The 12702-nt window shown below is 49.3% G+C and overlaps 2 protein-coding genes across 4 annotated transcripts; both read left to right on the forward strand.

Moving 5' to 3' along the window:
• The first annotated feature begins 97 nt into the window (after window positions 1-97).
• Window positions 98-1819, forward strand: TRAPPC1 (trafficking protein particle complex 1). Its single transcript, XM_016154740.2, has 5 exons — window positions 98-214; window positions 322-420; window positions 568-638; window positions 1013-1151; window positions 1446-1819. The coding sequence occupies exons 2-5, from the start codon at window positions 322-324 to the stop codon at window positions 1572-1574; spliced, it is 438 nt and encodes a 145-aa protein (XP_016010226.1). The 5' UTR covers window positions 98-214; the 3' UTR covers window positions 1575-1819.
• Window positions 1820-1950: 131 nt separating this feature from the next.
• KCNAB3 (potassium voltage-gated channel subfamily A regulatory beta subunit 3) lies at window positions 1951-9570 on the forward strand. Of its 3 annotated transcripts, none has more exons than XM_036223279.1 (14): window positions 1951-2994; window positions 4327-4370; window positions 4460-4497; window positions 4724-4803; window positions 6254-6298; window positions 6383-6427; window positions 6637-6680; window positions 6868-6954; window positions 7234-7319; window positions 7486-7606; window positions 7691-7785; window positions 7878-7998; window positions 8141-8257; window positions 8556-9570. In XM_036223279.1, exons 1-14 carry the CDS (start codon window positions 2753-2755, stop codon window positions 8882-8884), a joined length of 1494 nt encoding a protein of 497 aa, XP_036079172.1. In that variant the 5' UTR covers window positions 1951-2752; the 3' UTR covers window positions 8885-9570. The 3 variants fall into 3 exon arrangements, with proteins under 3 accessions (XP_036079172.1, XP_016010225.1, XP_016010224.1); XM_016154739.2 differs by having other exon boundaries at window positions 8169-8257; XM_016154738.2 differs by having other exon boundaries at window positions 8082-8257; window positions 8556-8769.
• Window positions 9571-12702: the final 3132 nt, after the last annotated feature.

Consider the following 12702-nt stretch of genomic DNA (forward strand, 5'->3'; position numbering starts at 1 on the left):
ACGTCAGCAGCCCAAGAGGCCCCGCTCACAGCCATTCACACAGCTTCTGGAGCCCGGGAGCCGGTGCGCGCGTGCGCAGAGCCGCCGGCCACGGATTGGCTGAGAGATGTATTCGGGTGGAGTTATTGCTCCGCCGCTGCAGCGCGAGCACTGGGAGGAGCCGGGCTCCGAGGAAACAGGAAATACCTTGTGACGGGCACTCAAAGCAGTTCCGGTGAGTTCAGGGGAGAAACCTACCTGGTTGGAGGGATCTGGACAGAAAACTGGAGCCCTCGGAGTGTGCGCGGTCCTGGAGCAAGGACCATACCTTGTGCCCTGCAGATGACTGTCCACAACCTGTACCTGTTTGACCGGAATGGAGTGTGTCTGCATTACAGCGAGTGGCACCGCAAGAAGCAAGCGGGAATCCCCAAGGAGGAGGTGATGAGAGGGCCCCGTGCAACCGGGTAACCTCGCATCTCCAAACGCACGTAGTCCCAGTCCAGTCCCTCCTCTTCAAATCCCGGCCGTTCCCATCTCTGGCCGGTCTCATTCAACCGAGAGCTAATTCTTCCTCTCTCTCCTTAGGAGTACAAGCTCATGTACGGGATGCTCTTCTCTATCCGTTCATTTGTCAGCAAGATGTCCCCGCTAGACATGTACGCGGAGTCGGAGGGGGAGGTTGAAGGAAGGGGGATTAGCCTTGGGAATTTTGGGGTGGGAGAAACTTTCTGGAGTGGAAGGGGCATTGGCCCCATCGAGGGGAAGCTGAATCCGAAGCAAGTGCTGAAGCTGGAAGCAGCAGCGGTGGGTAAAATCTGAAGGTAGAGATATGTTGGTGCAGAGGGTGGGGTGGGGGGAGGGGTGAAAGAAGGGGGGACAAATTGGGAAAGGAGAGCGATGGGAGATGTCCTTACTCAACAAGCCTCCTAACATACGTTTAGGGAAGTAGGAGTCGACCTAGAGGGGATTAGAAGTATCTTTTTGGAAGCGATTCCGCTCCCATTCCCTAATATCCTCCTCATCTCTACAGGAAGGATGGCTTTCTGGCCTTCCAAACTAGCCGTTACAAACTCCATTACTACGAGACTCCCACTGGGATCAAGGTTGTCATGAATACTGACTTGGGCGTGGGACCCATCCGAGATGTGCTGCATCATATCTACAGTGCGGTCAGTGCTAGCCCCTGGGACCCTTCCCCCAAAGCTCCTCAACAGCCGTGGCCACTTAGATCCCCAAGACTCCTTCAGCCTCCCTGCCCAGATCCTACTGTATTGTATCTCTATTGAAGTCAGAGTTTTCTCAGGAACCTTTAGGTTTTCCAACACTCCCACCACCAGTTTCTCATGGAGGGCTTGCCTTCCAGTCCTTGATCCTTGTGCATTCACACACCCCCGAGGTTATACTAGGTTTGGGGTTGAAAACAAGTTTCCAAAGCCTGGCTCTAACACCCTCACTCTCCATAGCTGTATGTGGAGCTGGTGGTGAAGAATCCTCTGTGCCCGCTGGGCCAAACTGTACAAAGCGAGCTCTTCCGCTCCCGACTTGACTCCTACGTCCGCTCTCTGCCCTTCTTCTCTGCCAGGGCTGGCTGAAGGAAACACCCTATCTCACTCCTCAAAAGAATCTCTGTATGTTTGAGGCCCTTCCTAACTTGTTTCACCTGAGGGCCCCCACTTCCTGCCCTTCCAACCCCTCAAGCCCCGAGGCAGCCCACCCTGGTACCCTTGCCATCGCAGTAAGGAAGCCGACAGGAGTCCATACACCTCCAAACCAGGCCCTGTCTTCAGTTTTATCTATCAGACACCTCGAGAAGTACAGAATAAACTTTTTGTCACTATCTGTGACTCGAGTGTGTCAATTTGGGTGGTTGGTGGTAGTGGGGTATGGGGGTGCCGCCCACTCAATGGAGGCATGAACCAGGGCGGTGACATCCTTTGAACCTGCAAAGAGACTTCGACCATGGGTTTCCCAACAGCAACATTATTGACATTCTAGATAATTCATTGTTTGGGGTGAAGGGGCGGCGGGGCTGTCCTGTGCTTTGTCCTGGGCGCCACTCACTAAATGGTGGTAGCACATTCCTCTCCCTCCCTGGCAGTGACAGTCAAAAACGTCTCCAGATCTTGCCAAATGGCTAGCCCCAAGGGAGCTAAATGGCCCCTATTAAGAACTGCTGGGCTGCAGGAGGCCGAACCTGCCTCCGGCCAGAGGATACAAAAACCACCTTGTGGAGTTCTGATCTCCGGTTCCTCGGAGTACGCTGAACAATCCGGCTGCAGAGCTTCGGAAGGCGGGACTTATGCAGATAAGCCGCTGGTTTGACTGGAAGGCAGGGTATGCAGATGAGGGGGCGGTGCCTGCATGTTGATTAGCTGGGCCCGCTGCGGACGCAGCTGGGAGCCCAGTGGGTCCTGCTGCGGTTCCAGCTGAGGTGACATCTTCTTTCGTTCACCTCGTCCATAGCTCCCTACCCTCTCAGGACCGCTCCCACCTTTAGCCTCATCCATTTCCCCGTCCTCCTCCCCGCGCCTTTGTCCCCAGTGTCTGAATATCTCCACTTGTGGTTACCCCTACGTTTCTCCCCTCCCACCGCAAAGCCCGCGACCTCCAGCAGCCCGCCCTCGCGCGCCAGATCCTGCCTGACGACTCCTGCCGCAGCCTTTTCAGCCTTCCCGCTCTCTCCCAGGGCTTGCACCACTAAACCCCGGGTTGTCCGTCCTCAGGCTTCCCTGTCCCCTCAGAGCCCCCTCCCTCGCTCTGACCAGCCAGCATGCAAGTGTCTATCGCGTGTACTGAGCAGAACCTTCGCAGCCGGAGCAGTGAGGACCGTTTGTGTGGACCCCGGCCGGGCCCCGGGGGCGGTAATGGCGCGCCGGTCGGCGGGGGACATGGGAATCCTCCGGGGGGAGGAGGGTCAGGCCCCAAGGCCCGGGCCGCAGTGGTCACCCGAACCCTAGCGCCCGCTGGCGCCCTCCGAGAGAGCACCCGCCGAGCCACTGGCATGAAATACAGGTATGGGGGTGGCCGGGTAGCGCACTCTATCTGCTCCCTTTTCCCGATCTCTAAGGCATCCTGGGATGCCCTTAGAACCCCCTCTAACTTCGCTAAGAAGGTCCCAGCTCACTCCATTTCTTCTTCCCCATCCCCGGCACTCCCTCTGTTGGTCTTTCTCTTGGTCGCCATCGCCATCGATACCTCTAACTAGGAGAAATTCGTTTACCAAGATTGATGGGGTCCTGTAGACCCAGTAGGACGCTCCTGAGCTTTTCTCCTTACCCCCAGGAAAGCCAGGGATGCAAGGATCTCCAGGCTGTATCCTCCAAGGAGTGTCCTTGGGTCGGTGTCCTGGGAAGAAGGGGAAGGAAAGCAAAGGGCTTCCCATTCTGGCCTGCTCAGGGTGCCTGACCTAGATACTGCTCCTACCTGCCCTAAGGGCCGTCTCTTGTGACCTTTCTTAGTGGAAAGGGAAGTGGGGCCCTGCGAAGGATGGACCACATCTCTCAACTCCATGCTGAGGGACAGGAGCCCAATGGGGAAGGTGGCCTGTAATGTAACTGTAGCTGACTTAATCCCAGAGAACTTCTGGGCTCTCAACTCATAAGGAGCGGTGAGGTGGGGAGTCTTCTGCTTGGGAGTTAGCAGAGGTCACTGATCTGACCTGGGAATGTCACTTGAGGAATTCGATTCCTTCCATGTGGCAGCCTTGATTGGGAGGCTGAGCTGACTACTTGGGTGGGGGGAGGGGGGAGTCTTGGGAGGAAGGAACTTTCTGGTTCTGGGACCGGCTTCACAAGCCCACAGGAGCAGAGGGAGTAGAGAAGAGGAATAACTGGCCTTTCCTGTCATACTCCCCACCCAGGTGTCCTACCTCCCTTTGTTGGAAGCCCATCTACCTAGCCTATCCAAGGACCTTGGCCTGCCTGACTACCTGTATTTGACTTGGTTTACCCCTCCTACCCCAGTGTCTGCCCTTTAGCATAACACTCTGAGGGTCTGTTTTCACAAACATCACAATCAGCCAGTAACATTCCTCCTGCCCCAATTCCACGAGTCCCAGAGATGGTTCAAATACAGATAAGGTCCTACAAAGAGAAACACAAACAAGGCAGCACATCTTCAGGGTGATAGCAGGGAACAGAGGCATTGGACAGTGGCTCCATAGGAGCAGTTTGTTCATTTATACTATAGGAATAGCACTGCCCAATTCAGTAGCCCACTGGCTCTAGTTTCTCTGGACTGAGACACCCTAAGGGCTTCTCATTCTTAAAGGAGAGGAACTGGGAGCTGATAATCTATGTCCCTAATGGAAGCTCCACACCTTTTTGCTACTTCTGTTTCCTGCAGGAACCTAGGAAAATCTGGACTTCGGGTATCCTGTCTTGGCCTAGGTGAGTTAGAAAGAAGAGGATTTAAGGGAAGAGCATTCATTCATTGCTTGCTTCCCACAGTTCTCACATGCCTGGCTTCTCTTTTGCAGGTACCTGGGTCACATTCGGTTCTCAGATCTCAGATGAGGTATAAGTGATAGGACCTAGAGCAGGGTGAGGGGGCTGTGAGGAAAACAAAATGAGGGGAAATGGACTTGGACTTGGACAACAAACACGGAGAATGGTGGATGCAAGGCTAGAGGATGGGGAAAGGGGGTAGAATGTGGAAACCAAGGCTGAGATGCTATGGGCTAGTGAGGGAGGTAACTGAGAGGCCTGTGGTTGATTGTCAACTCTTTTTCTCACCTCCCTAGACAGCAGAGGATGTGCTGACAGTAGCCTATGAGCATGGTGTAAACCTTTTTGACACCGCCGAAGTGTATGCAGCTGGAAAGTAAGGACTGGGGTGAAAGAGCTAAGTCACATTTACAAGGCTGAGAGAACATCAGGGCTTCATATTTTCCTTCTCAAGAACCCTGGGAATTCGGTCAATACTAAATAGTCCCAAATATCAGTTCCTCTCCAGCTTAGAGGGCAATGGGTATACTGTGCATTTAAAAAACAGTAACAAACAAAAATATATATACCCTAGGTGTCAGATATGTGTAAGTGCATGGGGATTACAAAGCTTTCAAATACATCACACCACATTACACACCCATGGCTTCATACTGGGAGTAGCTAAAACCTAGGTGGAGCTACCTACCCATGCCTATTTTCTATCTGCAAACTCTTCTGCTCATCTTCAAGACTTGGCCCAAATGTTAGCTCCTCCAAGAAGCCTCCCCAAAGTTGGTCACTACACACTTCAGTTTCCCAAAACACTTTATACTGCCCTCTGACACAGTTTATCAATTACTGGTTCATGTGGCCATGTTTGCTGCTCAATTGGGAGGCTCCTCTTTTCATGAAATTTGTCTTGCTCTTCCCCATATTACCTAAAAACTTACAGGGCCTACCACAGAGCAGACACTACTTGTGAGATAACATCAATATACCCTCAAAAAGCTCTCAGTCTCAGTAGTTAAACAAATAAACCAAAAAGACAGGGAGATAGGAAAGACTGAATGACAGTAAAACCTTCAGTAACAGTCTACCATAACAACTTAAGACTTGTCACATGTTAGCTCATAATAAAGTGCAAAAGAATTGTGTAGCCAATAAAAGCTATGGAAGCTGACAAGAAGGACTGACCATAGACTATGGTGAGGCAACCCTTGGTTGACCTCATAGATTGCAAGGACCTTGTTAGCTTACAATCCCTTCTTTTTTATTTTTTATGGCTACAGCACCTGGTCTTTGTAGGTGGTCTCCCATCCACGTACCTGGTCTTTGTAGGTGGTCTCCCATCCACGTACTGACCAGGCTTGACACTGCTTAGCTTCCGAGATCAGACAAGATTGGGCTTGTTCAGGGTGGCATGGCCGTAGATACAATCAGAACATTTTCAATTCTGCTCAGAGGCAGAATCTGAGCTAAGCTTTGGAGGATAGGTGGAATTTTGCAGACTCCAGGAGGAGGGCAACACAGATGGTTGGAACCAGTGTCTCCCTATTCTGTCCCTCTTCCCTCATCCTAGTCTTTCCCTTTGGAACCCAGAACTGAGCTTGGGCCTAGTTGATGCACAACTGTTATTTGTCGAATGATTGAATGAAACTAACTGACTATACCCCTAGTTCCAGGAGCCCCTTATTTAGTCCAGGTTTGGGCTGACAGCCCAATGGGCTCCTGGTTTATGCTCCACTTTACAAGAGAGGAAATTAGTTGAAGGAAAAGGTGGGGGAAAAGAGAAGGAAATGCTCCACTTTGGAGAGGTCAATGCTTCTACACTGTTTTTCTTTCAGGGCTGAAAGAACCCTAGGCAATATCCTCAAGAGGAAAGGTTGGAGGTGAGACTGTGTTTTGAGGGGTTGCTGGGGACATTATCATCCAAAAATCCTCTTCTTGCTTTTCTCCCATTTATCTTTTTCTAGGAGATCAAGCTATGTCATCACCACCAAGATTTTTTGGGGAGGACAGTAAGTGGCCACCCCACGATAATTGGGGAGATCTACAGAGAATGTAGAAGGTGTATGGGATGAGGGTGGTGACAGCTGTCCCTGCACCTGCCATCCCAGGTCTGCATCCTAAATTTGAGGAACCATGCAGTCCCAGTTCCTCATGGTGCCAGGCCAGCCCTGGTCCCCATCTTTGTCACACCTCATTTTTGACTTACCTTTTCCCACAGGGCAGAAACTGAGCGAGGCTTGAGCCGCAAACACATCATCGAGGGTGAGAGTTAGAGGCTGAGTGCCTGAAGTGGCTGGGTATGGAAGCCAGAGAAGTTGGGGACATTCTCTGAAGTTCTTGATTCAGATGGGGAACTGGGAGTTAGGTGACCACTGCAAAGAGGTAAGGTGTGAATTCTTCTGAAACTGAAGCTGAGTTGCTTACCTTCCTCTCCCCATCCCTACCCTAGGCTTGCGAGGATCTCTGGAACGTCTCCAGCTGGGATATGTGGATATTGTCTTCGCTAATCACTCAGACCCCAACAGTCCTATGGAGGGTAAAAGTAGCACCCCAATCATGATAGTCCTTCAAAACTGAGCACTTCTCAAACCCTTAGTAGGAAGCCAGTCCCTGCTCAGAAGGCCTCCCAAGCTCCACAGTGGAGGCTCAGACCCCAAGGACTTAAACAGAGAAGGAGGCAAAGAGCAGATAGTAACCTCTCTGCCTCCATAGAAATGCCTGGGGCCTTTGTGGAGGCAGTCAGAGATCTACAGATCTGGAGCCATGGATTCAAGGGATCTGACAGTAAGGCTCTCCCTTTCTCCTATATGCCTAGAGATTGTACGAGCCATGACCTATGTCATCAACCAGGGCCTGGCCCTGTACTGGGGGACATCCCGATGGGGGGCTGCAGAAATCATGGTGAGTGTACCATGCCACTTCCCCATTCCACAATGAGTGCCCACTTTTCACATGGCCACTCCAAACCCCATTCTATTGGAAGAAGGGGAGCGGAAGAATATGGAGAGTGCTCTGACCCGCCCTCTCCCCACCCCACCCCGCCCCATCTCTTTCCCACCCTACTCAGGAAGCCTACTCCATGGCCAGACAGTTCAATCTGATTCCTCCAGTGTGTGAACAAGCAGAGCACCATCTGTTTCAGAGAGAGAAGGTGGAGATGCAGCTGCCAGAGCTCTACCACAAGATTGGTTCGCAGCTCCATCATCCCTATCTTTCCCTTGGCTTCACCATCACTTAGATCCCTTTCCCCACACATCCAATCCTCTTCTTAGGTGTTGGCTCAGTTACCTGGTCCCCTCTAGCCTGTGGCCTCATTACTAGCAAGTATGAAGGGCAAGGCCCAGATACCTGCAGGGCCACCATCAAGGTGAGGTCTGGGGGCTCAGGATGGCAGGATTGGGCTATCTTGGCTGTTTTGGAGGTAGGTGGGGTCTTTTGCTGATTCTCTTTGGCTTCCAGGGATACCAGTGGCTCAAGGACAAAGTGCAGAGTGAAGATGGCAGGAAGCAACAAACCAGAGTCATGGACCTTCTTCCCATTGCTCACCAGCTGGGCTGCACTGTGGCACAGCTTGCTATTGGTGAGATACTACCAGCCCTGGACCCTGCCGGGACCTTGTCTCCTCCTGAGACACTCCAAAACCCAAGACTGGTTTTTCCTTAGGGAGGACCCTATTCCTCAGAGACACTTCTGAAGTATATGTGCTCACTGTTCCCCATCAGTTCTCTTGTTTTCCTCCTCTGGCCCCAGCATGGTGTCTCCACAGCGAGGGTGTCAGCTCGGTCTTGCTGGGGGTGTCCAGTGCAGAGCAACTGATAGAACATCTGGGCGCCCTACAGGTGAGCTGGGGACTAACAGGCAGAGCCCATCTCTGTCCCCTTCCTCAGCAAGCAAAGCCTCACTGTCCAACCCAGAATGGGCCAGACCTACAACCCAGAATGGGCCTGATCTACTACAAGGTCCTTGCTTTGCAAATCAGAGGTCCCAGGGTGACAAGGTGAGGCAGGGCACAGCTGGGACACTTTCCCTGACACTTGGTCCGCTGTGCTGCTCCTGAGTCCTCGAACTTCATGCCCTTCTTCAGTGACCCAACATGTACTTACTTACTGCCCTTTCCATCACCCCATTCTCCTCCAGGTGCTGAGCCAACTGACCCCGCAGACGGTGACAGAGATAGACGGACTACTGGGGAGCACACCACATTCCAAGAAATAGTCCTTCAGGGGCGTAGGGACCCCAGCCTGGAGCCGCTGCACCCCAACCCAGAACTGCTTGGGCGCAGCAGCCTCCCTCCTGCTCCTGACCCCTGGTCCACGCAGCAGCCACAACGAGAGTGGCCCCGCCCATTAATAAGTTCGGGCTCCAGTAGCAATACGCATGAACAAAGCCATATCCTTCCACAGTGGAGCTTGAGAGGAAAAGTAATCTACCGCCCTCTGCTGCGCTTTCCTAAACCTCCTTGCTAATCCCAGGCATGAGCTATTGGGCTGTTCCCTCTCTGCTGTTTGGTCTCGCTCTTCTCTCTTCCCACAATCCCCAAGGCCCATTAAAAAAAAAAAAAAAAATACACAGCAGATAAAAGAATTATGCAGAGTATCTCAAAAGTAGCCCTTAAAATGTCATCAAAGGGTAATAACCTAATAAGGGGGTTGTGATGTCATCTGGGACAAAGGAAAATGGGGCTCTTATGTTATTCAGTAATACAAAGGAAGCCAGGCTGGTCCTGGCAGGAAGTAAATGATAATCTTTGGAAAATCAGGACCCTGCCTTCCAGCCAGGAGATGTAAGAGGGCTTAAAACTAGAATTGGTGTTTTTTGTTTCTGCCAAAGGTGGAAGGTAGGGATGGGGAATACAGTGACACAGCACTGACAAAAAGGGGGAAATTTGATGGCCGATGTATATCTTGGCCAGGGTGGCCCTTGGAAAACAAATGGGTTGTGCTTCTCAGGAAATAGTAACAGCCTTTAAGGTCACAGCAGAGATATGGGGCTGACTAGGTCTGCCGATAGACTTCGAGCCTTGAGCAGGACTTCCTACCTGGCCTTAGGGGACTATAGTTTTCCTCTTGGCAATAATCTTAAAGCAATAATGATGGCCCCTCTTCTGTAAGACTTCCCAGGGAATTATAAATAAAATCTCAGTTTGATCCTCGCCGTGTCTGAAATTATGAGGAGTTGGGAGGTGAAGGTCTCAATCTCAGATATCTGGCACTCTAGCCCCCAGGCATTAAAAGGCTCCAGTACTCGCTTTCTCTCCATTGCTCATTTACCTCAGTGACCCTTGTTTCTAGTCACTGCTCTTATCAAGGACCAAGGGACTGATACCCTAGGCCCCAGTTTTCTTCCTTCAGTTGCCACATTCTGTAGAACCCAAAGAGATTTGGCTTCCCAGTTTTATTCTTCCCTCCAGCACCCTTGCCCTAGTTTTGTTTTGTTTTGAAAGTTATATTACCTATACTTCTGGTCTTATACTTCTCATTTCACTCTTGCATGATACCTACATATATGTCAAGGAACTATCTGGGTGGTTTTCTTGTGGCTGAGTGGGAGGGGCTGGTCTGAGGTTGAGGCTTTTGGAATTTGGTGAAGGAGAGATAAAGTGAAACCTAGTCTATGGTTGAGATAACAGAGAGAGGGAAAGGAGTTATCATTATGAATTAAAAAGCAAGTGAAAGATTAGGTGTGAGGGTAGCGGAAAAGCAGAATCAAATGGGATTATATCAGATACCGCCCCTGATTCTTCTCCAAAGAAGTCAGATTTCCCTAAGATAGAAAGTGGGTGGAAAGTTACAACTTTAAAGATCACAAGGCAGGGAAGGATGAGCTGTGCCTTCCTTAAAATACAACCTCACCATCTCTCTTCTACCCATCCTCGCTTGTCCTTGATCCTGAAGAGCAGAATAAAACCAACTTCCAAAAGAGAAAAGTCAGCAGCATGCTATTTACTGGATTAGCAACCAACCATACCAACTAATGAATACTTACATCCACTCCTATCATCTCCCACTCATTTTGAAAGACTGGTGGAAACAGAGGTAAAATGTATGACTAAACTATGATTAGTTGTTCTGTAATAAACATATGAATTTATAAATTCAAAATAGTACTCTCCTTAAATAATTACCTTGGAGGGTTATGTAATTATGTTAGTGTCTCTCCCATTGCTCAAAACACTTAAAAAACTTCAGAGGCAGTTTAGAAACCCCTTTTAAGAAACTTTCCTTTATTGTCATACCTCATTTACCATATTTATCACTCCATTCATTAATTTATTAACAAGTGTTTATTGAATCCTACTATGGGATACAGTGGTAAACAAAACCAGACTCAGAACAAACTTCAAGCTTACAGATGGGAAAAACAAACAACCCCCCAAACAGTTGTCCAAAAGCCAGAGGAAAGCAAGTGGTGTTACCAGAGTCTATAGAGGGTATTTGACATGGTAAGCCTGAGCTGAGACCTGACGGATGAGTGTTACTAAGGTGAAAGCAAGAGAGTCAGGGGAACAGCATATGAGAAAGCCTTGTGGCAGAAAGAAACATACAAGTAAGCCAAAGGTCTGAAAGCCAGAGTGCAGAAAGTTACAAACTTTACGAATCACAGAACAGGAAAGGATGGAAGCAGAATGTGAGACGTGGGTGGGTTCTGAACATAAAGAGCTTTGTAGGGCACTTTAGAATATTAGTTTTATCCTAAGGACAGTAGGAAACCTGCTACATCAATTAGCTATTCATACACAACAAATCACCCCCAAAATAATTGGCTTGAAACAACTTCTTAACGCTTAATTTTTTTCATGATTCCAAGGGTTGACCGGTAGGTTCCTCTCCCGTTTTCATCTGGGCTCACTCATGTGGCTGAATTCAACTAGTACGTTGGTTGAACAGGAAAATCCAAGATAACCTCACTGGTATGTCTGGCTGTTAGCGTTGGCTATTGACTGGGGTTCCTCAATTCTCCTCCATGTGGTCTTTTCTACCAATGGTTTGAATTTTCTTACATGGTGGTCTCAGGATAGTGTTGCAAAAGGACAAAGGCAGAGCTGCAAAGTTTCTGAAGGACTATGCCCCAGAACTCGTCACTTCTGCCACATTCTATCAGTCAAGCAAGTCATGAGGCAAGCTCGGATTCAAGGGATAGTGAAATAGACCCCAATTCCTTCTCCCCAATGGGAGAAGCAGCAAAGTCACATTGCAAAGGAATTTTAGGCTATTAAACTACCACATTAAAAGATTTTAAACAGGAATAGAAGGAATGTGTGGTAGGACATGATTGAGTTTGAGATTTGGGAAGATTACTGTAAGCAGTGCGGAGAAAAGTTTGCAGAAGTCCAGAATGACTGGACAGACTGATCAAAAGGCTCCTACCAGGGTCTAAGCAAGAGATGACAGCAGCTTGAACTAGGGTGGTGTATTGAAGATGGAGAAAAGTAGGTGGGGCTTGGTGATAAGTCAGTAAAGGAAGATGTCAAGGACAACATCTAGGTTTCTGGAGTTAAGTAAAGAAAGAGGTAGGAAACACTGAAGAGATACTGATTTAGACAAGGTAATCATCATTTTTGGGTTCTTGAAGATAAAATGAAAGGAAGTTAAGCAACTGACTGGATATCCAAGTCTGGAGCTTGGAGAGGCTTTGGCTGTCAAACACTTTGGGAGCATTTATATCATTAAATCTACCTTAAAATTTTAAGATTTAATCACCAATTGGAGATTTTAAAAGATGTGAGATTTCTGAACACCATTCCAAAGAGAAATTCCAAAAAAGTTTTGAATTATCTCATTCAATCCTATTATTATATTTTATAGATGAGGAAACCAAGGCCCAGAAAATTAAGTAACTTGCTCAAAGTGTCACAGCTAGTAAGTGGTGGAAGCTAGGATATGAACTCAAGTCAGCTGGGTTTAGAGTCTGTGCAGGTCCGGGAGAGGAAGGTGAGGAGGCCAATGGGGATAGGTGTGGCACCTGAGGGAATGTGGGCTGAGTACTATATCCTGTTTACCTGTGGGGGAAGTCAGACCCCTGAGTCAGAATTCATGCTGGGCTGCTTTGCTGGACCCATCATGGTGTGTGGGTGTCCAGGCCCGGCTACTCTGGAAGGAAAAGATTCCCAGAATTCCTAAGGCCATAGTCCTGTAATCTAGGTCTCTTCTTAGGCTGAGATGTCAGCTTGGCATTGAGCAGTTTGAGGAACATGAAATTTAGAAGTCCAGCCTTACAAGAACACAGGGGGGCATATATTTGGCGAGTTGAGGGCAGAATGAGAGTTGCTGTCAGGCAGAATCCA

This window comes from Rousettus aegyptiacus, unplaced genomic scaffold (assembly GCF_014176215.1).
Source record: "Rousettus aegyptiacus isolate mRouAeg1 unplaced genomic scaffold, mRouAeg1.p scaffold_m13_p_6, whole genome shotgun sequence".
NCBI classification, from domain to species: Eukaryota; Metazoa; Chordata; class Mammalia; order Chiroptera; family Pteropodidae; genus Rousettus; species Rousettus aegyptiacus.

Bases quoted from the DNA above. Each gene is read 5' to 3' on its own strand.
- TRAPPC1 (XM_016154740.2), top strand. From the start codon at position 322: ATGACTGTCCACAACCTGTACCTGTTTGACCGGAATGGAGTGTGTCTG. The intron at 639-1,012 runs GTACGCGGAGTC...TCATCTCTACAG, and splicing joins AAGATGTCCCCGCTAGACAT to GAAGGATGGCTTTCTGGCCT. The intron at 1,152-1,445 runs GTCAGTGCTAGC...CACTCTCCATAG, and splicing joins TGCATCATATCTACAGTGCG to CTGTATGTGGAGCTGGTGGT.
- KCNAB3 (XM_036223279.1), top strand. From the start codon at position 2,753: ATGCAAGTGTCTATCGCGTGTACTGAGCAGAACCTTCGCAGCCGGAGC. The intron at 4,804-6,253 runs GTAAGGACTGGG...TTTTTCTTTCAG, and splicing joins GAAGTGTATGCAGCTGGAAA to GGCTGAAAGAACCCTAGGCA. The intron at 6,428-6,636 runs GTAAGTGGCCAC...CTTTTCCCACAG, and splicing joins AAGATTTTTTGGGGAGGACA to GGCAGAAACTGAGCGAGGCT.